This window comes from Tyto alba, unplaced genomic scaffold (genome assembly GCF_018691265.1).
Source record: "Tyto alba isolate M040663 unplaced genomic scaffold, T.alba_DEE_v4.0 Super-Scaffold_27, whole genome shotgun sequence".
Taxonomy (NCBI): domain Eukaryota; kingdom Metazoa; phylum Chordata; class Aves; order Strigiformes; family Tytonidae; genus Tyto; species Tyto alba.
In genome coordinates, this window is record NW_024881301.1 from 8,725,317 (window position 1) to 8,750,771 (window position 25,455).

The 25,455-nt window shown below is 37.3% G+C and overlaps 1 protein-coding gene across 1 annotated transcript in view; it reads left to right on the forward strand.

Annotated features, from left to right (window-relative positions):
* Positions 1-25,455, forward strand: part of ROCK1 (Rho associated coiled-coil containing protein kinase 1) — a 90,967-nt gene extending 65,512 nt beyond the window's left edge. The window contains exons 24-33 of the mRNA XM_009971433.3: positions 1,317-1,410; positions 4,240-4,328; positions 4,672-4,860; positions 5,379-5,544; positions 13,291-13,361; positions 16,229-16,317; positions 17,697-17,775; positions 17,895-18,156; positions 18,917-19,124; positions 23,934-25,455. Coding sequence (XP_009969735.3) covers positions 1,317-1,410; positions 4,240-4,328; positions 4,672-4,860; positions 5,379-5,544; positions 13,291-13,361; positions 16,229-16,317; positions 17,697-17,775; positions 17,895-18,156; positions 18,917-19,124; positions 23,934-23,937 — 1,251 coding nt within the window. The 3' untranslated portion in view covers positions 23,938-25,455. The remainder of the gene's footprint in view (positions 1-1,316; positions 1,411-4,239; positions 4,329-4,671; positions 4,861-5,378; positions 5,545-13,290; positions 13,362-16,228; positions 16,318-17,696; positions 17,776-17,894; positions 18,157-18,916; positions 19,125-23,933) is intronic.

The following is a 25,455-nucleotide window of genomic DNA, read 5'->3' on the forward strand; positions in this document are numbered from 1 at the left end:
AGATTCTTACTGCAAAATAACTTAGTCTTTTTAAAAAAATACGGAAAAGTCTTGAGTTTCTTCCCACTGGTAAAGTGTTTTTAAAAAAAAATCAGCAAACAACAAAAAAACCCAAACCCCAAACTGTAATTTTTGAAGATACTTACAGCGTGGCTCTTGAGTATTAGTATCAGGTTGATAAATGCCTTAACTGAGGAGTTTCAAAGAGCAAGCTATATGTAACATAGCTATTTTATCATTAGTGTTTTTTCCCATTTAGCATCATCTATGCAGATTTTCATAAGAATCCTGGGGGTGTAAAACTTCAGTAAAACTCTGTGTAACTGAACTTGGATCATTTGCTCAAAGCTTTCTGTTTAGCACTGCCATGGATATTTTACCTCAGTGTAAATATAGTGGTACTAGTATTTGTTACATGTGTTTTCTTTGATAAGCTTGAAATTTCCAGAATGCCACTGTTTCTTAAAAAACATTTAGAAGACTGTCTCTCTATGGCATTGAAGGAATACCTTCTTGTCAATATGTTTGTTGGTTTCTAATATTCTAATAGTTTTGTCAGACAGCTCAATACACAATCATTTTTATTGGCTTCAAGCAAAACCTTTTTTTAGGAATGCAGCTATGTCTAATTTTTAATATGTATTTGTTCAGTGGTGAGCAAAGTGATCCTGACTGTAACAGCTAACATATTCAAAGTGTAATGGTTTTCCTTAGCTATTTTTTTTTTTTTTTGCAAATCTATGTACATATTTCCCGATGCATCTTAGACCAGATGTAGTTTTATTTTTATGCAGACCTATACCTGTTTTTCATGATGCATGGCAATTATTCAGCAGCAGATACCATGAATGTGTTCTAGCCTTGAATGCTGGAGTTGTATCATCTGTCAGCTGCTTTTCTGTGTGGACTCAGGGGATCAGGCCTCTAAGTACTACTTTTTCCAGAGTACCACAAATTAATTGAAAATAGCCACATTCAGTAACTGACAATCTAATTTTGCTTAGTTTTTAAATACATAATACAGTGTTGTCAGTTCTGCAAGGATCACTTAAGGAAAAAAAAAAAATAGAAGAATTCTTTCTGGGACAAGTGTATTTTGATCCTTCCGGTAAATCAAGACAGCCTAGAAGAAAAGTACCATTTTTTTTAAAAATCAGGTTTGAAAGATAAGCAGATTATTTTTGTATACAATCTGAGGAAGGCCTTTCAAGGAAATGGCTGTTACAGGTTTAAGGGTATTTAAAATAATAGTATTATAAATACTTTTAGAATTTAAGGGAAGTTCTTTATTTTAAAATGTGTTTGTTTTCATTTAGCTGGAAGAAACTAATAACACATTAACCAAAGATGTTGATTTAATAACAAAGGAAAATTCAGAGATCAGTGAAAAAATTAAGAAACAGGAGGAAGGTATGTCATGTTTAGAGTTTTAAGTCATCTGTTATGAATCACAATTAAATTTGAAGCATATGTGGTGAAATGGAAAATGGAGAAGACATTGCTGTTTATCTTCCCTATTATTTTGGGCTTGATGAAATAATATGTCATTGTTTTCATCTTAAAAATACATCTTCCATGTAAATTGCACCCATTTTTAAAAAGGGGAGAAAGGAGGACCCTGGAAACTATTGACCTGTCAGCCTTCTGTGTCTTGGAAGGTCATGGAACAGATCCTACTAGGATCTATGCTAAGGCACACGGAGAACAGGAAGCATGGGTTCACCAAGGGCAAGTCTTGCCTCACCAACCTAGTGGCCTTCTGTGATGGAGTGACTACATCAGTGGACTGAGAGAAGTTATGGCTGATGTCTATCTGGATTTCTGTATTTGACGTGATCCCTTACAACATCCTTCTCTCTAAACTGGAGAGAGATGGATTTGATGGATGGACTGTTCAGTGCATGAAGAATTGGTTGGATGGTCGCATCCAGAGGGTAGTGGTCAATGGCTCAGTGTCCAGATGGAGATAGGTGACAAGTGGTGTCCCTCAGGGGTCTGTACTGGGACCAGTACTGCTTAATATTTTCATCAGTGACTTAGTGGGATCAAGTGCACCCTCAGCAAGTTTGCAGACAACAAGCTGAGTGGTGTGGTTGCCACACCTGAGGCATGGGATGCCATCCAGAGGGACCTGGATAAGCTCAAGAAGTGGGCCCATGTGCAAGGTCCTGCACCTGGGTTGGGGCAACCCCAGTATCATCAATCAGGCTGGGGGATGAAGGCATTAAGAGCAGCCCTGCAGAGAAGGACTTGGGGGTGCTGGTGGATGAAAATCTGGACATGAATCAGCAACATGCACTCCAGCCCAGAACGCAAACCGTGTCCTGGGCTACATCAAGAGAAGTGTGGCCAGGAGATTGAGGGAGGTGATTCTGTCCTTCTGGTCTGCTCTCATGAGACGCCCCCCTGCAGTGCTGTGTCCAGCTCTGGGGCCCCCAACATAAGAAGGACACAGACCTGCTTGAGTGGGTCCAGAGGAGGGGCACAAAAATGTCCAGAGGGCTGTAACACCTCTCCTGTGAAGAAAGGCTTGAGAGAATTGGGGTTGTTCAGCCTGGAGGAGAAGGCTCTGGGGAGACCTTATTGGAGCCTTTTAGTACTTAAAGGGGGCCTATAAGAAAGATGGAGACAAACATTTTAGCAGGGCCTGTTGTGATAGGACAAGGGGTAATGGTTTTAAACTAAAAGAGGGCAGATTTAGACTAGATATAAGGAAGACATTTTTTACAGTGAGGGTGGTGAAACACTGGAACAGGTTGCACTCAGAGAGGTGGTAGATGCCCCATCCCTGGAAACATTCAGGGTCAGGCTGGATGGGGCTCTCAGCAACCTGATCTGCTTGAAGCTGTCCCTGCTTACTGCAGGGGGGTTGGACTAAAGGAGCTTTAAAGGTCCCTTCCAACCCAAACTATTCTATGATTCTAAATTGCTACTTTTCCTAATGTATTGCTTCCATTTCCATGCACTGCCTTTATTGTTGAAAATGATTAAAACCTCAGCTGTAGCAGCTAGGAAAAAATGAGTTTCTGCTCACGCTCCCTCCTCACTTTTTAAAACAAGTTAGCACCAAGTTCCTGCAGGCACAGTCAGGAATGCCTGTCCAGTATAGCTCATCCATATATTGTCTGTCTAACCCCCTTCTGTCAGCCATGCTTTTGTGTTCCTGGAGGTTATTGAGGAAAGGTATTTCACTGATTTCATACTGCACACGATGTATTTAATAAGGGTTTTTTTTTTCTATCTCCAGTATTTACAATAAAGCAGTATCAGTATTTCAACTTCCCTAAGATCTCACTTAGATTCAGACTTTAAGTTATGATCTCAGGCATGTCAGTGGAGTTGCATCCTACTTATATACATTCTGACTATATGTAAAGTAACTTTACTATTCAGTTTACTCCCACAGTTTTGCATTTGAGTGAGCATTATAAAATTGGAATGCATGCTTTAATATCCATTGACTATGAGAGTAAAGGCCTTATCAGTTGTGTTGCCAGTGTTGTTGCAAACACTATGTAGGCAGGAAGGAATACTAAAATATTCCCTTAGTTCTGTATTTCTGTAATGGCAGGGATTGGGTGAGCAAGCAGTTGTCAGTATTTTTTAATTTATGGAGTTTGTTACTTTTAAATACTTGAAAATTCTTCTTTAGCTGTTTGTAGTTTTGGTGGAGAAATCCTTATCAGTGAAATGCATTATTCTAGAAACTTTGGGAACAAACCAGCAGACTGGAGGTGTGACAGAGTGGTAGAATTAAGTAACTGGTGTTCGAGAGAGGTGTGAGGGGGAGCGTAACAGAGTCATTTCTTGTTTAAAAAACGCCTTTTCCCCCATGTTCTCTTTATGCCTGACTGGAGAATCTAAACGGAACACGGATCCAGTCATATGAGTCTGACTCTGTGTGGGTACTGACTTAATTTTTGGTACTGCAGAAACCCTTTTGGTAGTGCAAACATGCAGGAAGTGGGGCAACAAGCTTAGTCATCATCAGGAAACAAAAATACATATGTTGGCTTTAGTATTTCATCTTGGTGCCTTTGTCATATATCCTTCTGGTAATTTTCTAGGATTAAAGAAGCATTATACTGGTAACCTTTATCACTGCAAACTGTATTTTGCACATTAAGTGACACAGCAGGAAAATGGATTAAAAAACCATGGTGCAGTTGTAGAAGTGATTAAGCTCAGAAATATATGCCTTGTCCTAAAATACCTCAAAGTTGTATATTATTTTAACAGAATACAAAATGAAAAAAGAGGAGGAGATCAATAATATTAGAATGCATTATGAGAAGAGCATTAACACTGAAAGAACTCTGAAGACACAGGTATAACTTCTTATGCAATTTAATAGCAATAATTACGCTGCATATCAGATTTATTTTCTCTTTATTGTTTTTTGTGCAACTAACTCTTAGTTCCTTTGAGAATAAATTTATATTAACCATGATGTATAATATGCATTATTGATATTTACGGTTGAAAGAATAAATTTTGATGCTGTGTGCTTTTCAGTATTACTTCTATTGTGAGTTAAGGGCCATTTCTGTTGGTGAAGATTTTTTTTTTTTATATCAAATCCTGTAAGTAGAGGAACTTGGAAGGTTTGTATGAAATATGCTTGCATTTGCAATTCTTCTTACTGGTTTTCTTTTTTCTCTTTCATAACAGGCTGTCAACAAACTGGCTGAGATAATGAATCGGAAAGATTTTAAAATAGACAGAAAGAAAGCAAACATGCAAGATTTGAGGAAGAAAGAGAAGGAAAACAGAAAGCTGCAATTAGAGCTTAATCAAGAAAAAGAGAAATTCAATCAGATGGTGGTGAAATATCAAAAGGAAGTCAACGAAATGCAAGCGGTAAAGTAGTTCTTTTGTCACATTGTGGAATTCTCTCTGCAGAATTGTATAGCTCCTATTCTGCTTGAATAAATAACAAGTTCTGTTTCAAACTAGGCTACAGAATTTTAGTGAGGCAGAGAACATGACAATTGTGCAGCTGTGCTTGTTGTCATTAATTTCCCCTTTCTAAATTTTTAACTGTGGAAGTTACTGATATATCATGAAGACTAAAAATAACTGAATACTGTGGGGCATACTATTTGTGCAGTTTATTTTTCTGGTAGGTGATCTCATTTTCAAAACAAATGGTACTGTAATAGATTAATCTGACTGTTTTGTACTTGAATGCATAGCTGGATCTTTGATATTTAACTTCTTTCCAAGGCTGAATGAAGACTTCTACAATAATAATTTATACTAACACTATCAAAAGATTCTAGAGATACTTCAAAAAAATAGTTACGAGTTTTGTTTTCAGAATACTTTGCTGCGGTATTTTTGGTATCACAGTAACTATGCATGTGTATATAATACAGCAACTAGCAGAAGAATCTACATACAGGAATGAGCTCCAGATGCAGCTGGATAGTAAAGAGAGTGACATAGAACAACTACGAAGGAAAATTTTGGACCTCCAGCAAGGAATGGATTCTACCAGTGTTGCTAGTCTCCAGCCAGATGAAACAGATGGAAATCTTTCAGGTAAGAGAAAAGCATATTTGAACTACTTGACTTTGTGCATACACGTAGTTGTGGAAGGTATTGTTTCAAACAAGTTACTGCCTTTTGAAGTCTTATGGCTGTCTCTTTCTATATCACATCTCCACTTACTTTTTTTTTTTTTTTTTTTGCTTTTATTTTATAATTTATCTGCTTATAGTTCAGTCTTAATTTTTTCTCACATCACTCCTCTCACTCTGTGGCTTGGAATTAGCATAGTTTTTATCCACTTCCTTGGAAGGAGGAGTATCTTTACATCTGCTGCTGTTTGCGTATAGTGAATACAAATGCATTGTCCAGTGAATAGAATAGAGCGTTAGCGCCTCCACAACATGATTATTCTATTTTATATCTTGAATGCAAAATTGCTTTGATCTTGTCTATTCTTACAGTCACGTAGCACTTCGTTGACAAGGCAATAATTGCCCATGAGAAAAATAATTGTAGGAATTTCCATAATTCATTTATGGTTTTATGGTATTCTGATTTAGCAGATTAAAATAAGAACAAATAATACAGTGTAGGTAGCTATTTCCATGTAGCGTCAGATGCAGATGCTGTATTTTGAGACCCACAGTTACACTGGTTAGTGATTTCCCCCTCCCCGATGTTTGAAAAGTGTAATCAGTTAGTACTTTCATGTGATCCACTTCTGTATCTCTAGATACAGGAAATAAATGTTTAGTGGTAATAAGCCGTGTTTATCAATCTTCATATGATGGAGCTAGGTTTATTTTTTTGTCTAATTAAGTAATTTTTATAATTCATAGTGGAATTTTTTATAAATGCTTGTCTTACATATTTACAGTCTGATTTTTATTATAGAAAAATATATTCAAACATACAAAAAGAATACTATTTTGTGTATTTTAAGACTTCATTGGATGAGCAATCGGATAAAAGTAAATAGAATCATGTTAGGTGTTTCCTTTCCTGTTAATGCACTTTGTACTGTTCAGACTGCCACATTCTAGAATTTTTCCAGGAGTCTGAATCATTGAAATTTCAGGTAGGTTACAAGACTTAGTATGCATTTTTATGTAGTTACTCCTTTCTGTATCTGCTTTTGTGTCATGTCTTCCCCTAGAATATTTTTAGATTTTCATTTTTAGTTAATATTTAAATTAATTCTGTTCTAGAACAAATTTTTGTTCAGATAATGATGCAGTCTTTTCTTGGCAACTTCCGTTCTGTTCAAGAAGCCTGTTGCACTCTGTTTGGTCTGTAAAACCCTCAGGCAATTGCCATCTTGCAAAGTATATGTCTGTTACTTCTTTTTGAAAACATCTTCTGGGCCAAACTTCCATCAAAACTCAGTATTGGGAATTCGTAGAGTTATTAGGTTGGTGAAGGAACTTTTTTTTTTTTTCTTAGCTGTCACCTGCTAGGAACTCCCTCTGGTATTTCTGAACTGTCAGTACTTCTCAGGAGTTTTTCTCTTAGATACTAATTCTCACTGTATTCCATTTAACTGTGGTAAAAAGAAATCAGAGGGGTTTTACTTACTATTTTTTTTTTCACCCTTCAAATTACTATTTGGAATCAAGCCTTATGTTTGATAGTGCCACCTAAATGAAGAACGCTATTGTTCATAATCTTTTTTATTAAAATTTCTGAGCTCCTGTTAATTGAGACCTTAAATTTTTCTATAAGAAAACAGACTAGTTTTATTCTACATAAAAGGATAGTTTTGAACTTCCTCCCTTTCTTTCTCAGCAATTTTCAGCACAGTGGCTGTTGTGTATAACACTGAAATCACCCAATGCCTTCATCTGGGCATAGGCACCTTCCCTGTTTTCTTCTTAAGGGCAATAGTATGTCAATCTGACCCCGTTGTCTCTTAGACCTTGGAAAGACTATAGAAGTAAGTTCTTTCTTTGTCTGCCTCATTAAGGTATGTTATTTTCAGTTTTACCTCTGGAGACATGTGTAGTCAGGCTTCTGGCTGTATGACCTGCCACTAAAATTTCTGCCTCAAAATTGAAGTATGTGCAAGATGTTTTCAAATCATCTGTAACTTTTCCATTGTTAATTAGAACATCACAATTACTGGAAGTTCTTGTGGTCTTCATCTTCTATACTCATGACCTCTCTAACTATTTCTTTTATTAGCCTTTCACTTCTCCTTTTTTGCACTTATCTCTACACATGCCTCTGATTTTTACTGCAGTTGTGCTGCTGGTGCTACTGTGTCATACAGGTAGGACCTCTAATACATATTATTAGGACTTCTCTAGATTTAAATCATGTCCCTACATGTTGCTTTTTTTTTTTGAGTAAGGCTCTGAGTTGATCGGTATCTGAGTAAGAAGCAATATAGGTAATTAAAAGAGATTAAGTGACATTGGTATAATCAGATTTTACACATTTGTCAGAGCCAAGTAGAGGGCAGAGAATGAGTGCACTAGCATTATAAGGAGGGGAAAAAAAAGCCTGTCTTCAAAGCAAAAATACCCCATGCCACAGAGGGAGGAAATTACCCAGCACATAGTTGTTTTACTGCAAACCAAGTAATTAGTCTTCAAAACAGAAGGTGGCATACCACAGCAGTTCATTTGCTACAATCTAGTTGTGTGAAGTTGTCTTCAACTGCGTGCTAAGTTCCCCTCACTTCTATAGCCCAAACATAGACATTCCTTCAGAGCACCTTGAATAGCATCTTGTTTAAGAGGTGGATCTGATGAGTAGTCAGTCGGATTCTCTAGCTGATGCATCTGTTCTTAAGGCAAAGATATTCCTTCAAAATAGTTAAGGTTAATAACTGGTAGAATTACTAAATCAGTGATTATAGTATGATTTATTCAGTTTCCTGTCAAAGTAAAAACATCACCAGGGAAAAAATGAAAAACAAAAAAGAATATAACAGAATGATTCCATGGTCTCAATTAAGGCAATGGACAGTCTCTGGTTTAGTTGAAAAAAAAAAAAAAAGCTTGGTATGAAACAGTGTGATAGTAATGTTGGTGGAATTCCAGAGAGCCCCCTGGCTCTTAGGCATTTTCTGCTGTGCTGCATGGCAGAGAAGGTTCAGGCTGTGGGGTAGTGTCATATCTGATCAGGGAGCTTAGGTTACCAGCCGCCAGAGAGGCTATAAGAGTATAATTCATAATTCACAGGAATTGCATCTTGTAAAATTTTGGGGTCAGGAGGCTTTGTACTCTTTGAGTAAACTCAAGGTAAGACTAAAATGAGCTTTTAATACTCAGAAAAATGTAAGGTAAAATTTTCTGTATTGGAGATAGATAAAGAGAAATCACGTGGTAACACACCTTACAGCTGCATCTCACTTGGAGGTGGTTTTTGTCTGCCATTGAGCTAAATACCCCCTCAAGTTCTTGTAGCTCTCAGGGCAACTTACTCTCTCCCAAGATAGGTATTGGCTTGTTTAGGCAATCCAGACTGTTCTCAGGCTTTTGCTTCACCAGATGGGAAAGATCATGACGAGGAAGGTTTTTGTTGTTTTCAGTTCTAGGCATTTTTTGTAACTCCCATTCCTGATTATTGATTCAGATAGCAGCTCATGTCTCAGTTGATGTCTCCAATGTTTATAATAGAGTCCTTGCTGAAACAGCTGAAATACTTGCTTTTTAATGATGGCTTTGGAATGTCTCTTCCTCCTGGCTGGATTTAGGAAGTCTTAATACTTAAATGATTGTAAAGAGAAATCTTCTTTATCAAGATGAAACATAACCAGGAACTTAAGGTTTTGGTTTGGGTGTTTTTTTTTTTTTTGTGTTGTTTTATTTTTTTTTGTGTTTTTTTTTTTTTTTTCTAATTGCTATAGGGCCCTTAATCTGTTTTGAATTAATTCTTTTCATATAATTGGCAAGATAACTTAAGCAATTGAGCTTTCCTACAGGTTTAACTACAGCACATAATATTTTACAGCGTATGTTACAAATCACGTTTTACACAAATATAGGATGGAATAGTAAACGTGGACCATTTAAGCCAAGATTTTTTTTTTTTGAATATGGGACACAGATAAGACTTTCTGAAATACCTACAAGTAGCCATCACCTGAATAAAACTCAAAGCAAGATGCAGCCAGCAACCCTTGGTGAGATCCACATGAAATTTTAAGACAGTCAGAGGAAGGAAAGAATCAAGTGGGGAGGATGGAATGGAAAGAATTAGCAAGGTAGTATCTCCAGATTTTTTGTTACTATGAAAGAGTCTGAGGAGTAGGAATTCATGAACATTAGAAAGAGATGCTGTGCTGCTCATGAAGGTGCCTGTATTAGCTCCAAAAGAAGAAAAACTGATTTATGAATCAATACAGTCATGGTTGCCTTGTGTGATTTTATTGAAGACTTGCTGTTAGAACTCACATGTATCATACTGAATCATGATGAATCCTGGAAATATGAATATTAACTATGAAAATGTTTAGAATGCAAATCCACATTTTAATATATATTTGGAGATAATGAGAAGTTCTGTAGCCTTCATGGAATTCTTTCTTCATATTCTGTCCAGGTCCAGTTAGCCATCAGATATTTTTGAGGCCTATCTTGGATTTTCCGGATTGGAAATATGAAGTATCAATTCTGGGATTCTTTCCAAAATACAGGGAAGTTGTCAGGCAATAGTTTTGGGCCTATTTTTAAAGATGGGAATGGAAGATGCTTTTTTCATCGTCCATATTTTCTTAATTACTTAATCAGAACAATCATAAATATTATTCTCTTGGATCAAATATTTGTGAAATCGCCAGATGTGCATTTGCAGTTGTGCTAGCTAACTCTGTCAAGGGAAATTAAAATGCACTATAAATATTACTTGAGACAAACCTTTGTGGCAAGGTTGGAATGAAAGGGCTCATCTACCCTTTCAAAAGTACATTTGGTTCCAGACAAATGTTAGCTTTGTTGAAAAGAAGTACATTCAGAAACTGTTATTTTCAACTGTAAGATGTTATTCACAGCTCAGAAATCATCTCTCATGGAAATAGAATTTGCTCACTAAAATAGACTTGTAGTAGACAGAAAAGAATTTCAAACAATTCATTTGTAATAGCTCATCCACTTTGTTTCCTTTGAAATTTCTTTCAGAATGTGCTGAAATAGAAGAGACTTAAAAAAATTACTTACACTGTTGCTATAAGCAATATAGTACCTGGTGCATCTTTTAAAGTTTATCATTATTGGATCTTTCTACATTTTCATATGCCACAATTTCCACAAATGCATACTTACTCCTTTTACATCGCAGTCATAGCATTGTAGAATAGTTTCGACTGGAAGGGACCTTAAAGACCACCTAGTCCCAACCCCACTGCCACGGGCAGGGCCCCCTTCCCCCAGCCGAGGTTGCTCCAAGCCCCGTCCAACCTGGCCTTGAACCCTTCCAGGGAGGGGGCAGCCACAGCTTCTTTGGGCAACCTGTGCCAGTGCCTCAGCACCCTCACAGGAAAGAATTTCTTCTTGTATCTAATCTGTATCTACCCCGTTCCAGTTTAAAACTATTACCCCTCATCCTATCACTACACTCTCTGATAAAGAGTCCCTCCCCAACTTCCCTGTAGGGAAGTACTTAAAGAAGTACTGGAAGGCCACTATCACATCTCCCCAGAGCCTTCTCTTCTCCAGGCTGAACAACTCCAACTGTCTCAGTCTGTTCTCACAGGGGAGCTGCTCCAGCCCCCCGATCATCTTCATGGCTCCCTCAGGACCCATTTGAGCAGGTCCATGTCCTTCTTATGTTGGAGGCCCCAGAGCTGGACACAGCACTGCAGGTGGGGTCTCACCAGAGTGGGGTAGAGGGGCAGAATCTCCTCCCTCGACCTGCTGGCCACACTTCTCTTGATGCAGCCCAGGACACACTTGGCTTTCTGGGCTGCAGAGGTGCACTGCTGGTCATCTTGAGTTTCTTGTCAACCAATACCCTCAAGTCGTTCTCTGCAGGGCTGCTCTCAATTCACTCACCTCCCAGCTTGTATGTGTGCGTGGGCTTGCCTCAACCCATGTCCAGGACCTTGCACTTGGAGGACCTTCCATATAGTCATCCATACTATATTCCTTTTGAATTGCAGTTGTCCATACTGTGTTATTAGCAATTAATCACTTTATTTTGCAATGGCGGACTTGAGTTTTAGGATATTTCTAAAATTTCTAAAAATGGAAGAACCTTCTCTTGATGTAAAAATTAATCAAAGTATTCGAAGTAGGATAAGCCTCATCTGTGATGCCTGCAGACATGAAGGAAATAGATTTTCCAAAGATACTGAATATCAAGAATTGGGCAGAGGTCTTGACGGGAGGAAATCCCATCACCACCCCCCCTACTCTTACGCAGATGTAAGAGGCAGGGAAATTTCCTTTATGTTTCCAGGAAGGTTTTTTACTGGAATAAGTTCTGCTAACGTGCTTTTCTTCCAATTAAAATGTCAGTAGTTCAGCAGTCCCCCAGTATTTTGAAGTTATTCTGTGTGGAGAAATGTTAGCAAATTATTCTATATTTTAATGCCTTGTACAAGGCTAGGCTGTCAGTCTCGTAATTTTATATAACAAGAAGTATATGGACAATATTTTTTTGTATATTTATATGTATTTTCAGAGCTTTCTGGGATACACCTCACATAGTTATCCCTGAAAGATAAAAGGGACCGGTAGCTCTTTCTTACATAAATGTTTGTGGAGAATGTTTCAGCAAATTTTAACTTAATGTTTTTGAATTTTTCAGTGCTACCAGTTAAATTTATTGTAAAGAATGCATGCATTAGCTATCGGCTGTATTTCTATACTCTGACACTTTTTTAAAAAATAACTTTTTTACAATAATTTTTAAGAATCTATCAAATTTTTCTCAATTGTGAAATTTATGGAGTGTAGTTTTAATTACTTCATTCTCACATTTACAAAACTCTGAGACTTTTTAGCATGTCATTTCAAGTTAATGGAATCACAGTAGCTTCTCACTGCTATTACCTGGCTTCGTAATTTAAAAAATATCTATCAAAAACCAGTATCAGTTAGCTGGACGAGTTTTTTAAATCTATGATTCAGATTAGGCAGAAAGCTAATTTTCTTGTGATGTTTCTTTGTATCATTGTTGAATTATTTCAGTAGTTTTGTGGTAGGAAAATACATTCTTACATTACTCTTTGGAAAATTGTCCCACTGAAAATTTGAATAAAACACTTGTCTTTTTATTCTTTGTATCTAGTTGATTCTTCCTGCATTCCTTATTTATTTATCTCCTATGCTTATCTTCTGTGAGTAATGGGACACCTGTGTAGCTTTGCTTGCTCTTGTGCGCTCTCCTTTTTTTGTTTCCCTTGGAAAATATGGATCTGGTTTGTTTGATTTGCTGCGTCTTCCTGCTGAGTAGTTTCATATAGCCCCACTGAATGTTAAATTATGTTTATACAGAAAATGTCTCAATCATCCTCTGTTTAAGCCGTAACACATTTTCAAAACAAAGTCTTTGCTGCCTGGCTCTTTGCAAACTATTTACAGTGTTAGATGTCGGCATCAAGGAAAACAGCTTTACGTTATTTTGCAGTAACTGTATGATCAAATGTTAGCTTGTAATGAAGCATGAGTAAATGCTTATATCTTAATTTTATTTAGCTGTGCTTATTATTCTGCTTTGCTGAATAGGCAATTGCCAATTACTGCATGTAGTACATCTTCTTTTCTAGTAATAGTTTGGTTTTGTGCTATTCTGCTTTATTATTATAAATACATAACATTATTTAACATGATTTTTTTAAAAAAAAAACAGAATCAAGACTTGAAGGTTGGCTTTCAATACCAAACAAAGGAAATATAAAGCGGCATGGCTGGAAGAAACAGGTACAAATGTTTTTTTTTCCTTCTTCAACTCCCTTGGAAAGTTTTTTAGGCATACAGTAAACTGCTTTTACAGTTCACATGTAGGAAACAAACAAAATAATTAGAGTAATTTAGCATGTGTATACATTACTTTTTTTGGGGGGGGGGGGGGGGAAACAACCACCAAGAAAATTCAAGTTCAGCATGAAATCTGTAGTAATAACATTGTGCAAATTTATGACAGGTGGGTGAGGAAATGCTTTACAATGGGCATCTTGGAACCATTAAAAATCCCATTTCTCTTTTAAGTAAGTTTGTTTATAATCCTGTTATGGAAAAATAGGCTCTTTGTGCACCTTTACAGCAGCGAGTAGGGAATACTGCACCTGCATGTTCTGAAGGCCATGGAAGAGTGCATCCCACTTTAACCTGCCATGCATGATTTCCAAGGACATTTCTGTCTCCCTCACTTTTAAAATGGTCAGTCTCTCTTGAAAAGAACTGATTTACTCTGAGAAACCGGACCTCTGTGCTGGCATTCCCACTCTAAACAAAGCAGTAGTGTTTTGCCTCTTCAGAGGTTATGCTCTGGTTATTTGAAACGTCAGATGTTCACACTGAGTTGCCTATAAGCTTAGAACCAGTTTCTGACTATGTTTGCTAGCTTTCCAGTTCCCCTCTTTGAACACCCTTTAGTATAACAAATTGCAAATGTGAGCATGGTCGCTAGAATTTTGCAAGCAATTTGTAGGAAATAATTTATTTCCCTGCATCTTACTTATAGTCAAAGACCAGTGTTGGAAATTATACAGGTTATTCATGGTGCTCTCAGCATAACTTTCTGAGTCCTGCTGAAAGGTCTTTCGCAGATGCTTCTGTTTATATTCACATTCTGCAAGTGTTAGAAGTGGTTTCTACAAAATGTAAAGAAGGATTTAATTCCTGTCAAAGAAGCACTGAATTATTGGGCCTTTAGCTGCTGAACTCCTTCTTTGAAGTATACTTTTCAGTTGGTTTCTGGTCGCTTTGCATTTCACTTTGCCTCCCTATTAGCAGAACTGCAGGAAATCTACAAGGCAAGGTCAAGATTGTTCTTTGGTGCCATAATTGAGTCAAGCACCGATAATGTTTGAAGGTTCTTCAGGTGTCTCACAAAACACACTTATTTGTAAATCTATTCCACAACTTGTTCTGTTCTGATAGCTAAGGCTGCTTGGCTCCTGTAGTTCCAGAATTGATTCTCCAGGTTGCTGCCAGACTTTTGGCAATGTCTATGAACGGAAGTGACTGTGCCTAGGCACGAGTCATGTAGCTTTATTTTGCACTGGGTTATCTAAATTACTGCATCATTTTCATGTCAGAATACCTCCAGCAGCCTTTTCTGGTTGTCTTCTAGAAATTGAGGTTATTCATGCATCCTCAATGATTAAAGTTTTAAACTTCTGATAAATGCAGCTTCTCCAGTGAAAGAGTGTATCTAAGCTTCTTTAGGCATGCCCAGTGTAGGCATACTTAGTTCCCTCAGAACTAAGTTTCCTCAATATACCGTGGTGTTTAGGCAGTTACTCCATTCATACTTTCCTAGTTTGAACGTTCTTGCACTTTGAAGGAATTTGAGCTACAGATGGATGTCTGTGTCATGAAATGTGTCATGCCGAGAAGATTCCTTACACTAGCTGAGGTTCAAACCAGTGAGACACAGTTGTGAGGGGCCAAGTTGACTGAGATGGGTATTCTGCTGTGTGAGCTGTACTGCATCTGAGATGAGGTGGCTTGCAGTCAGCCTCCTCAGGTGCTTCTGTTCCAAATTCTCCTTGCGCTTTCAGTTTTGGGGTTGGTGGGAGGTATGCAACCTCAAATATAGACATGTCCATAATAAGTTAAATTAAAGGGAAAGGAAAATTGCATTAGCAGTGCAATCAGATTGAGGCCTGAGTTATTATAATTTGAGCTGCTGCATTTCTGACTCAAATGTCGGTAGCACTGATGCTTTTGCCCCATGCCCTCAGAGTCATTTAGCTTAAGTTAGAAAGGGGCTAGTGTGGAAAACTCATTTGAGAATAAATGCTTGAGTTACACCCCAAGCTAACACTAAAATGGGTTAGCCATATTTCTATCTGGCTTCCCAAGTGGACATGGGAAAATACCCAAGTGGAGATTTCATCCCAAGTGCAGATGATAAAATACCCTTCAAAAACCACTGTAGAACAGAACTACTCTCAGAAGACATCTCTATCACTCTGGAAAAAACCTGTGTGCTTTGACCTTTAAAGAGACATGTAGCAAAATAACATCCATTTCTTTTCTCCTCCTCTGCAAACCTTTCCCTTACTGTCTCAGTGTATTCCTAGATTTGGAATGTAGGCTAGACCTCTGTTTCTGCTGATTCGTTTTGCTCTTTATTTTACCAGTCCATTAAGTTGAAAGCATAGGAAATAGTTAGTTGGAGCTGTGAGAACCTCTTTTAGCCTACCAGCAGTTCAATGTGAAGTACCAGAGAGTCCTGCAGGTCTCTAGAACTAGAGAAGTTATGGACAACTTTATCAGTAAGTGATGGATTCTGCACCCCAAGAGTTTCTCATCGATACAGTAAATTTCATAGTATCATACCAGTAACAGCTGAAATTTGTGAGCTTGTGTACAAATAGACTTCCAGAGGCATCACAAGCATTTTGGGGTGCTCCAGTGACGATACACAGTCACTGCAGCTGTAGCATTGCGCAGCTGTCACTAGTATAGCTGCCTACATGATGATTTAAAATATCTCCTGATAGTAGTTTAAAAACCTTAATTTACTTAGGCTTTTTATGTGCGTATGGGAGTACAGTAGAATAAATGTTGCTTTTTAAAATGCAATTTTAACTTGGTTTTACCCTTTCTTTCCCCAGTATGTTGTGGTGAGCAGTAAAAAGATACTGTTCTACAATGATGAAAAGGACAAGGACCAGTCTAATCCATCCATGGTACTAGATATAGAGTAAGTAAAGTTACTGTGAGTTTTGGATACAAATGCGCAAAAGACCATTGTGTGTGAGATAACTGATAATAAATCTAGAAGCTTGGAATCAAAATTCCATAAATTATTTTAAATTTCCCACACTATTTGGAAAATGTCTGTTCATCTGTATTTCAGGTTGATGCTAACAGAAGATAGTACTTTTTCTTTGTCCTACTATTGCACTGCTAAAAGTTAGAGAGGAAGCTGAATACACAATAGTGTGGCACTGTCTGTAGTCACTGGTCTGAATTTACAGAAATGAAGAGCATCGTCTCATTATGACAGAGGAGGGTCAGAGAACCTGCATAGTATGCTCTTTTTATGATTCAGTATAATGATGGATCTTTCCAGTTGCTTCAACAGCTGGTTTCTAAAGCAGGACATGATAGTTGTGGGATAGATAGGGAACTGGTTGTCTGATTTTGTCGCATCCCCTTGCTTCATACCTTCTTTGTGCTGTTTGAGAAGGGATCAGTGTTGATCAAGCTCAAAGCATTTCTAACTCTTCCAGATGGTTTCTGTTTAGAGTAACAAAGTAAATGACTTGTGATCCCTTTACATTTGTTATACATGAGGAAAATTGTGTCAAGTATCACTGAAGCCCATCGTTGATACATGACTGAGTGTGATGTTTGAACAGCTGATCAACATTATGGGATCTTATAGAGTAGTAATTGAAAAAAGGTTTTAAAATTCATGAATAGGTCTATCAGTGACTAACAAATACAGTGGTCTGGAAGGAATCTCAAACTCAGGAAGCGCTTAAGCTGCCAATTGCTCATAACCAGGAAGAGAGTTATTTTCTCACTGAGCTGTTTCTGACACTCTTTTTATAAACATCTGTTACAGCAACTGTTGAAAACAGGATGTGGGGATAGATGGGCTTACAGTCTTGACCTAGTGTAAGATGCCTCAGATTGCCTTTTGTGATGTTCTGGCATTGATTGTTAATCAACTGATAGCATGATTTAGTGAAAAAAAAATAGTGAGTAGTACTATGCTTCTTATGGTTACTTCCATTCAAGGTTATTAATAAGCTTATCTAGCAATAATCAGTTAGACTTCCCAGTATGCTGAGGAATAATTTGAAAGCCTTTTTCACAGTTAATTTGCCATCGTGGATCTGGAACCCATTGAAAGATAACCCTCTTTCCATGCTATGAAATGTTTTGGCCTTACTTGGGTAGACAAGATCTGTATGGTTTATGAATTAATTCCTAAAATCACACTGCAGCCTTGAAGTATATCATATTGCTTGCATAAACAAGATTTGTAAGAACTTCAAAGCACTTTGATAACTGTTTTAAAAACATACATGGCCTGTTATTATTTTCTGATTTATGTTTCTTCTAATCTAGTAAACTGTTCCATGTCCGGCCTGTAACTCAAGGAGATGTATATAGAGCTGAAACTGAAGAAATTCCTAAAATATTCCAGGTAAAAAGAAGTATATTCTTATTTCTATTTAACTCTCTTGAAACAGGTTGGCAGCTTCTTTGAAAAGTGTATAAAAATACTTAGTGCTTCAACAATAACACAGCAGTATTGTTTTTCAGATTCTCTATGCTAATGAGGGAGAATGCAGGAAAGATTTGGAGGTAGAACCAGTGCAGCCCGCAGAGAAGACAAATTTTCTAAATCACAAAGGCCATGAATTTATTCCAACGTTATACCATTTTCCAGCCAACTGTGAGGCCTGTGCCAAACCTCTTTGGCATGTCTTTAAACCCCCTGCTGCCCTTGAATGTCGAAGATGCCATGTGAAGTGCCATAGAGACCACTTGGATAAAAAGGAGGAATTAATTGCACCGTGCAAAGGTATACTAATGTTTTTTTGTGTTTGGAATTCTCTGCATGGTTTAGCCAGACCTGCTAAACTATCAGAAGCAAATAAAAGCACTTCAGTTTAAACATTTTCTACTCTTTATGATTTTAGATGTGAAAGGTGCTATTAAAATAACAGACTATTGTCACTGCTTGTGAAGAGGCAGCTGTGGCAAGCCTCCGTAGGAGGAGGCCTTTGGTGGTGTAACTGACGTGGCTTTGCTGAGAGCCTTGAGAGCCCAAGTCCCCAGAGGTTTGTACCCAAGTACAGGGCAGCTCCTTGGCTCCCAGACCATTCTCTCTGTACTCACACGTGGCCCACGTTAGGGGCCGTGCAGTGGCTGCAGCACCAGGCTGTGCTCAGACCTTGCAGAGTGGTTCTTCAGCCACTTTGCGTATTGGAGTGTGAAGGTTTCCTCTCTGTGCTCCTGTGGAACATTTAGGGGTATGTACTCTGGAACTCAGCCGTAAGGCACCCAAACAACTTTGCAGCTTAAGACTGCAATTAGTGTAAGTTTTCTTGTTTCTTGAATATTGATGTTAGTCTCAAGAATCTTAATGCAGAGCAACAAATGTGGAAAGAAACTCTAATAATTTCCCCTGATGTTTGTTGTCTTCCAAAAACATATAAACAAATCCAAGTATGTATATAGGTGCCATTGTTCCTTCCAGTGGCACACCTGGTATGTCATAATGCTTATTTTGATAACGAGTCCTAGTTTTCACTGAATCGTCTCTCTCCTTTTACTTATAGTGAGTTACGATGTAACTTCAGCAAGAGATATGCTGTTATTGGCATCCTGTCAAGATGAACAGAAGAAGTGGGTGACTCATTTAGTAAAGAAGATCCCTAAGACACCACCGTCTACTTTTGTTCGTGCTTCTCCTAGAACTATGTCTACAAGATCCTCAGCAAATCAGTCATTCCGAAAAGTTGTTAAAAATACTTCTGGAAAAAATAGGTGAGAAATAAACTACAAAAGCTATGGATCTTCTTAACTAAAAAAAAAATCTCTGCTTATAAATCTTCTTTAATGTGAAATTATTCTATAATTATGACTGCTGAACATCTGATCTAAATCTCTGCTCAAATCCTGCAGGAAGGAACAGACAGAATTCTCCTGCTGTTGTGGTAAATTTATCTGTTGTTTGGATTTGGAAAGGTGCTGTAGAGGTGCCAGTGCCTGGCTTGCCAGTGCAAGGGAGCTGGTTGCATTTTTTTCCTGTTGAAAGGCAAAGCTCGGTAGATATACCTGCAATTGCATTTCACTGCAAGGAAGATCCACGTAGTCATCCATGGATTGACTCATAGAGCTTGCATAAGCTAGAGGGCTTCTGCAAATGGGGGCGAAACAAGAAACTTAGATTCTCAGTCTGTTATGCCATTTCTTTTGGTGTGAGGCAGCTTAAATACTAATTCCAAACTTTCTTCCTGGTTACCCATTCCCTGTCTTCTCTTAGCCCAGCAGTTGTTTTTGTAAGCTGTTTGTGACTCTATGCATTAGCCGGGGCAAGATTTAAAATACACTTTTTTTAATGCTAGATTGCTATAAGTTAACTTTTAACCTGCATTAGCTTCCTCATACAGGATGTGTGTTCCTTTCCCCAAAAATAACTGATTGAGTTGACAGTAGGAAGTGGAAAGTAGTGTATCAGTAGGCAGAGAGTCTTCCTAGATTGGCTGGGCTACCAAAATAAATGTCCTACCAACATTCCTCACATGACGTGCAATACAAGAAAACTTTTTTATGTAAAGAGTCACTGGGTATATCATGAAGCATCCTCCTTTAGAGCTGAGTAGGGAAAAAATCTGAACGATACAAAGGGTGCTGATTTTCTTGTTCCCATAATTAACACTGAAACATAAGTGATCATAGGTTTGAGATACTAATATATTCGGTGAAGGCTCTCAACATAATCTCATCCAGAAAAATTACTTTAGGCCTTGAATACAAAGCTGCTAATACAAAAAACAGTGATGTTGTGGGCAGTCTAATCTTAGAGATAATAATCAGTGCAGCAGCACGAGGAGGACATAAAAAGAAATCTGCGACCAGCAGTTAAGAACACGTAGCTGTGCTAGAGCATTTGAGGGAGAAGCTATATTCACAAACACTGAGCAAAGTCTCCATTTGCCAGTTACAGTTCAGATGGCAGGAACATAACTGATTCATCAAGAGATTTTATGTTTTTCAACACTGGTGCTTAAGCAAGCTAAAGTTGTGGAACACACCTGATTTCTGGGGAGATTTCTTGGGAAGTGGGCAGTTTTTCCTTACAGTCTTCACTGTAAAATTCTGTTGAAAACAAGGCTGAGTACAGTGGAAAAGCACACAGTGATAAACCTGAGTTGAGAAAAGTGACTGTAAAATCAGAGTTTGCTTATTAAATAGTAGCATCTGCAGTATTGTACCAAATAAAGACAAATGGGTAATTACTAATTTCAGTGGGTTTCAGTCATGTTTGTTATGTACTTACGTAGTGTGTACTTGTACAACAGAATCTTGTTAAACTGTTTGTCTTGTCTACAAAATGTCCATTTCTTCCCAACTTCCAAAAGCTTTTATAAAGCTTCACAGTGTTCCCAACCTTATTTTTCCTTCAGTCCTCAATTTCCAAGATTTACTGAAAAATGTTAGACCCCTCCATAGGCTTTAGCCAGATCTTTTAAGATTTGGATATAAATGATACCTGCTGATTTAAAAATATGCATCATTGATAGCTGTTGTTTAACATCATCTTTATTCACAGTAGGACAGTTGAAGTACTCCTACTCTATGGTTGAGAAAAATATTAAGTGCTTTTTTTATATCATATGATACATTTATTTCAACAATAATAAGGATTCTAGCAACTAGTTACTAAAGGCAGACTTTTTAAACAGGCAGATAAAGATAATAGAAGTACTCGGAACTTGCTAAAGAGCTCTGCTACTGATTAGTAAGATTTTTCAGTGAGTCTTGGACCACCTGAGACTGAAAGAAAAAGCTTATCACGTCGATACTTAAAAGGATTAAGTAGAATGATTTTGATACTGAATGGTCATCCCACCATGAATTCTGGAAAAAAACCCCACGACCAATAATCTAAAATTCATTAATATGGTTTTAAGAGTTTTTAAAATGTGACACTGAAATAATGCTAGTCAACATTGTGTACTGAAAAACATGTTAAATTAACTGAGAATCTTTTGATGAGGTAGCATTCTTGGATGGTAAAAAAACCCCAAAACCAACCAACCAGGCAGTGGGGTTGGAAAGAATTATTTTAATACACCATTTACATCTATCTTTAAGCTGTATTAATTGAACAAATCAAAACAACTTTTGGAATATCATAGTCCCAATTTTTGTACATTTTAGAAATCATCCTCTGTTACTGAATATACAGTTTTTTCCTTCCCCTCTGCCAAACTTTACCTATGTAGAGTTCACTTTGTAAAGCATATACTTCATTATTTCACCTTTAGATACTTAGAGTTGTAGACTTTATTTTCCAAAAGACTGTTTAAATTGTATTCTGAGTATGCTTTCTTTTCTATTTATCATTACGAGGTCCTCTGGTAGCTGTAATAATGGGATTTTTTCTTTTTAAAGTTCTATTGCAATGTTTGTTTGTTTCCAATTTTTGTGATGGTCTTCATATGAGCTATACTGCATTTACTGTAATAAACATCATGCTAGGGTGTGAAGGGTGAATTTGCGTATGCATGTGCACAGCTCTGGTATTCAGATGTCTCATAGCTGTTAGCTTTTCAATAGATTTTTTTTTTTTTCCCAGCATAACCATGAGATTTATCAGGTTTTTCTTTCAAGATATTAACTTTTTTTTAGGCATTTTAGAGTTAATTGGAAAAGCACAGAAGCTTTCATCCATAGTCTTTTATGGGAGCAAATCCATTTTCTTAAATCTATTCATAGATTCTTTTTCACTCTGTCTTAATAGAAATGCTGGTTTGGGGTTTCCTATAGCAAGAACAAGTTTGCAGCTCAGCTCTTAGAGCATGAACAGATTAACATATTTGAAAATTTACAGTAGCTATTAAAGGAACAGGTCTGTTCAGGGAGATCAGTTATTCAATATTTCTGTTATTCAGTTGGCATTTGTCATGTGAGTGTGTCAGAGAATCATAGAAATACTCAAGTAATGAAAGGGAACTTTTTAAAAAAACAAAACAAACAAAAAACCCCACCATTTTTAAAGCTCTTTAAGATGCCAGAGGTACAATGAGCCTAATAGCTCACCAAAACTGGAAGGAGCAGAGCTGCGCATTCCTGCGGTTTATCTTTTGTCAGCTCACACTTCACAGGTTACCACAGTAAACCGATCTATTTTCCAGCAGAAAATTAATCCAGGAATGTTTTCACTAAAGCAAAGCCAAAAAACCCAGAGTGTAATAACAGGAAAAAACAAACAAACAAACAAACAACCCTAACCCCACAGAATAAAAGCATGTGGTTTTCTGTTGGGTTAGGAAGTTGCTGTGGTTCATGGAAGAGTCCAGAAAGCACCGGATCTGTCTCAAGAATAGGAGGAAGGGAGAAGGTGGTGGTCTTGCACTAGCGAAGTATCTGGCTGCATCAGCTGTTCAGAATACTGCAGCCTTGTGTTTTCTCCATCTGCCATAGTGTACAGCCTCTGTTCACACCTTTCTGCATCACCCTGTGGGATCTTCCAGGTTCTTGGGAAAAATAAAGCTCTTAAAGTTTTCTGCCAATTAAGAAGTTAATACCCCTGTGGTATATTATCTCCTTAACTTCTTGAATTTTTCTAACAGATGGTGATGTGAATCAAATGGTTAACATTTATATTACTTTTCTAGACTGAGCCCAAATCCATCAGTGAGTTTGACGTAACTGATACTTGACCTTGGAAATCTTGTTTCTTAAGGAGGTTTAATACTGACATAGCTTCTTGTTCTCTTGCCAGACAGTATAGCAGAATTTGATCTTGGTGATGGGGTCCTACCATGTCAGCAGGCATTAACTATTTTGTCAAATGGATACTGACTTTTAACACATGCTTTAAGACATTTTTTTAGCATCTGATCCACCTTTTTTTGCGGTTGGTAGGTAGCACTTCATTGCCTTCATGGAGAAGTGTATCCGACTCACTGAAAGGAGCTTCACGTATAAGTTCATCTTAAGTTCTGTTCCTCATTTTAGTAACTTACCACTAGTAAATATGAATCAAGACTTCATGATGAACTTGCTAGCAGTTGCAGTACTGCTGCTAGATCTGAAACCACACTTCACAGTCTATAGTATGCCAATTTATACACATTGTATCAGCACAGTTGAGGTCTTTTTTTCTAATATATTTGGACTTGGTCACCTCATCAAGTTAATGCATGTTTAAAAGAAAACAAAAACAACCAACAAAATTCCCGTGCATCAGATGAGCTCTGGCAACTGCATGTGTGTGTTCTTAGCCCTGCAGAGAGCCTTTCCTTGTCCTGCAAGTGGAAGAGGGTCAGCTTGCATTTGCCATGAATACACCTGTGATTGTTTACTCTTAATGGTTTACTTGTGAAGTTGCAGTAATATTATCATCTCATTTCTGTGTTCATTTAATGCTGTTTGAAATTAAGAACTGTTTGTGGCAGATTGTGCAGGTATGATCTCTAGTATTATACCATGTCAATTGGAAAATTTTTTTGTTAACGTAAAATAAAGTATTTTTTTCACCGTCGCTCTTGGCAAACATGCACTAGTGTTATCAAGGTAATTTTTATATTTGTTATTAATTGTGTGTTTTCTTCTTTCTTCCAGCTAACCACATGTACAATACTTAACGGAATCTCATGGGATGCGGTCTGAGAAACAGGGCTTTTTTTAACCACACAGAGCAGTGCAGACGGGCTGTTGTTCCTTTCAACATAACTATCACAGGCTTCAGGGTTAAGATTGCTATTACTGTCTCCTCCTTGCTTTGGCACAAAAGCACGCTGAGGGTGTTTAATTGCGGGTTTGCCTAAAGGTAGATTAGATTAATTATTACTATGTAATGCAAGTTAAAGCAAATAAAGCTTAGCTAGGTGTATAAAAAAAGGTGCTGCCTTTTTGGATTTAAAAAAAAAGCCTGTCAATCATGATGAAATGCAGCCAACTTTCTTTGTATCAGTGAAAGAAAAGGACTGTTTACCCTGTGAAGGGGATATTTATGTCAAGATGAGCATACGAAATGGAGTAGAGGAGGAAGGTTTCTCAATGAGAAGGACTGCATTTGCTTTCAAGACTCTAAGTTGTGCTCTTGAAGACTGCAGAACTAGCTTAAAAATGAAGCCTTATCACTTGAACTTCAGTGCCTTCACTGCAGAGTTCTTAACAGCCTTAATGCTAACCACCCACTATGGAATGGATCAGTGTTAAATATTTTGCATTGTGCTTTACGAAATACTGATTCAGCAGGTTTGTAAAGGGGGAAGACAAGTAATTACCTGTAATCTATGCATTTTTTGCCAAGCCATACTGAATTATTTTACTATTAGAGGCATTAGAAACTAACAGTAAAAAGAGCAACTGAGTTTGGAAGCATATTTTGGGTACATCATTTCTGTAACTGTATAATGTATTGCCTTACAATTTTAAGTGGTAACATACATTAAGTTAACAAACATTTAAGAAATATATGCACTGTTTGAATTGTAAATTATTCTTAGAACACTTTTACTGGGTTTTACGTTGTCCTTTTAGTGCCTTAATTTGAGATAATTGTTTTATTGCCATGTCAATAAATGTAGAAATCTGAAACTAAACAAAGGAAACCTCTAAAAAACTATTGCATATCAGTGGTTTTTACTGAATTTTAATTGGTTGAAGTACTGTAGATGCTAGATGCATTTTCTAAATTAAATACAATCTTTGAATGAGAATTCCTCTTACAAAGAAAGACTGATTCTGCTTCATCAGCCAAGAGATGAGTAGGCAATGCAAAAAAAAAAAAAAGCATATAACGCAAAAGCTCCGGGTAATTCAGGAATTTCAGAAAATGCTGTCAGACTCTTGCTTTGTAGCAGGAATACATTCATGATATGGGCAGTATGGTTTTATTTTATTTTATTTGTTAACCAAATACCTCCTCAGTAATTTATAATGGCTTTGCAGTTGTGTATTAAATAAGAAGCACTGGAAAACTGATTCGTCCTTAGGACGATTTGCATGTTTCAAGTGGTATTGAAAGCCGCACTGATGGATATGTAATAATAAACATATCTGTTATTAATATGGTAATGACTCTGTGCTCATTTAATGAGAAATAAAGTAATTTATGGAAAGACCCTTTGGAAAATGA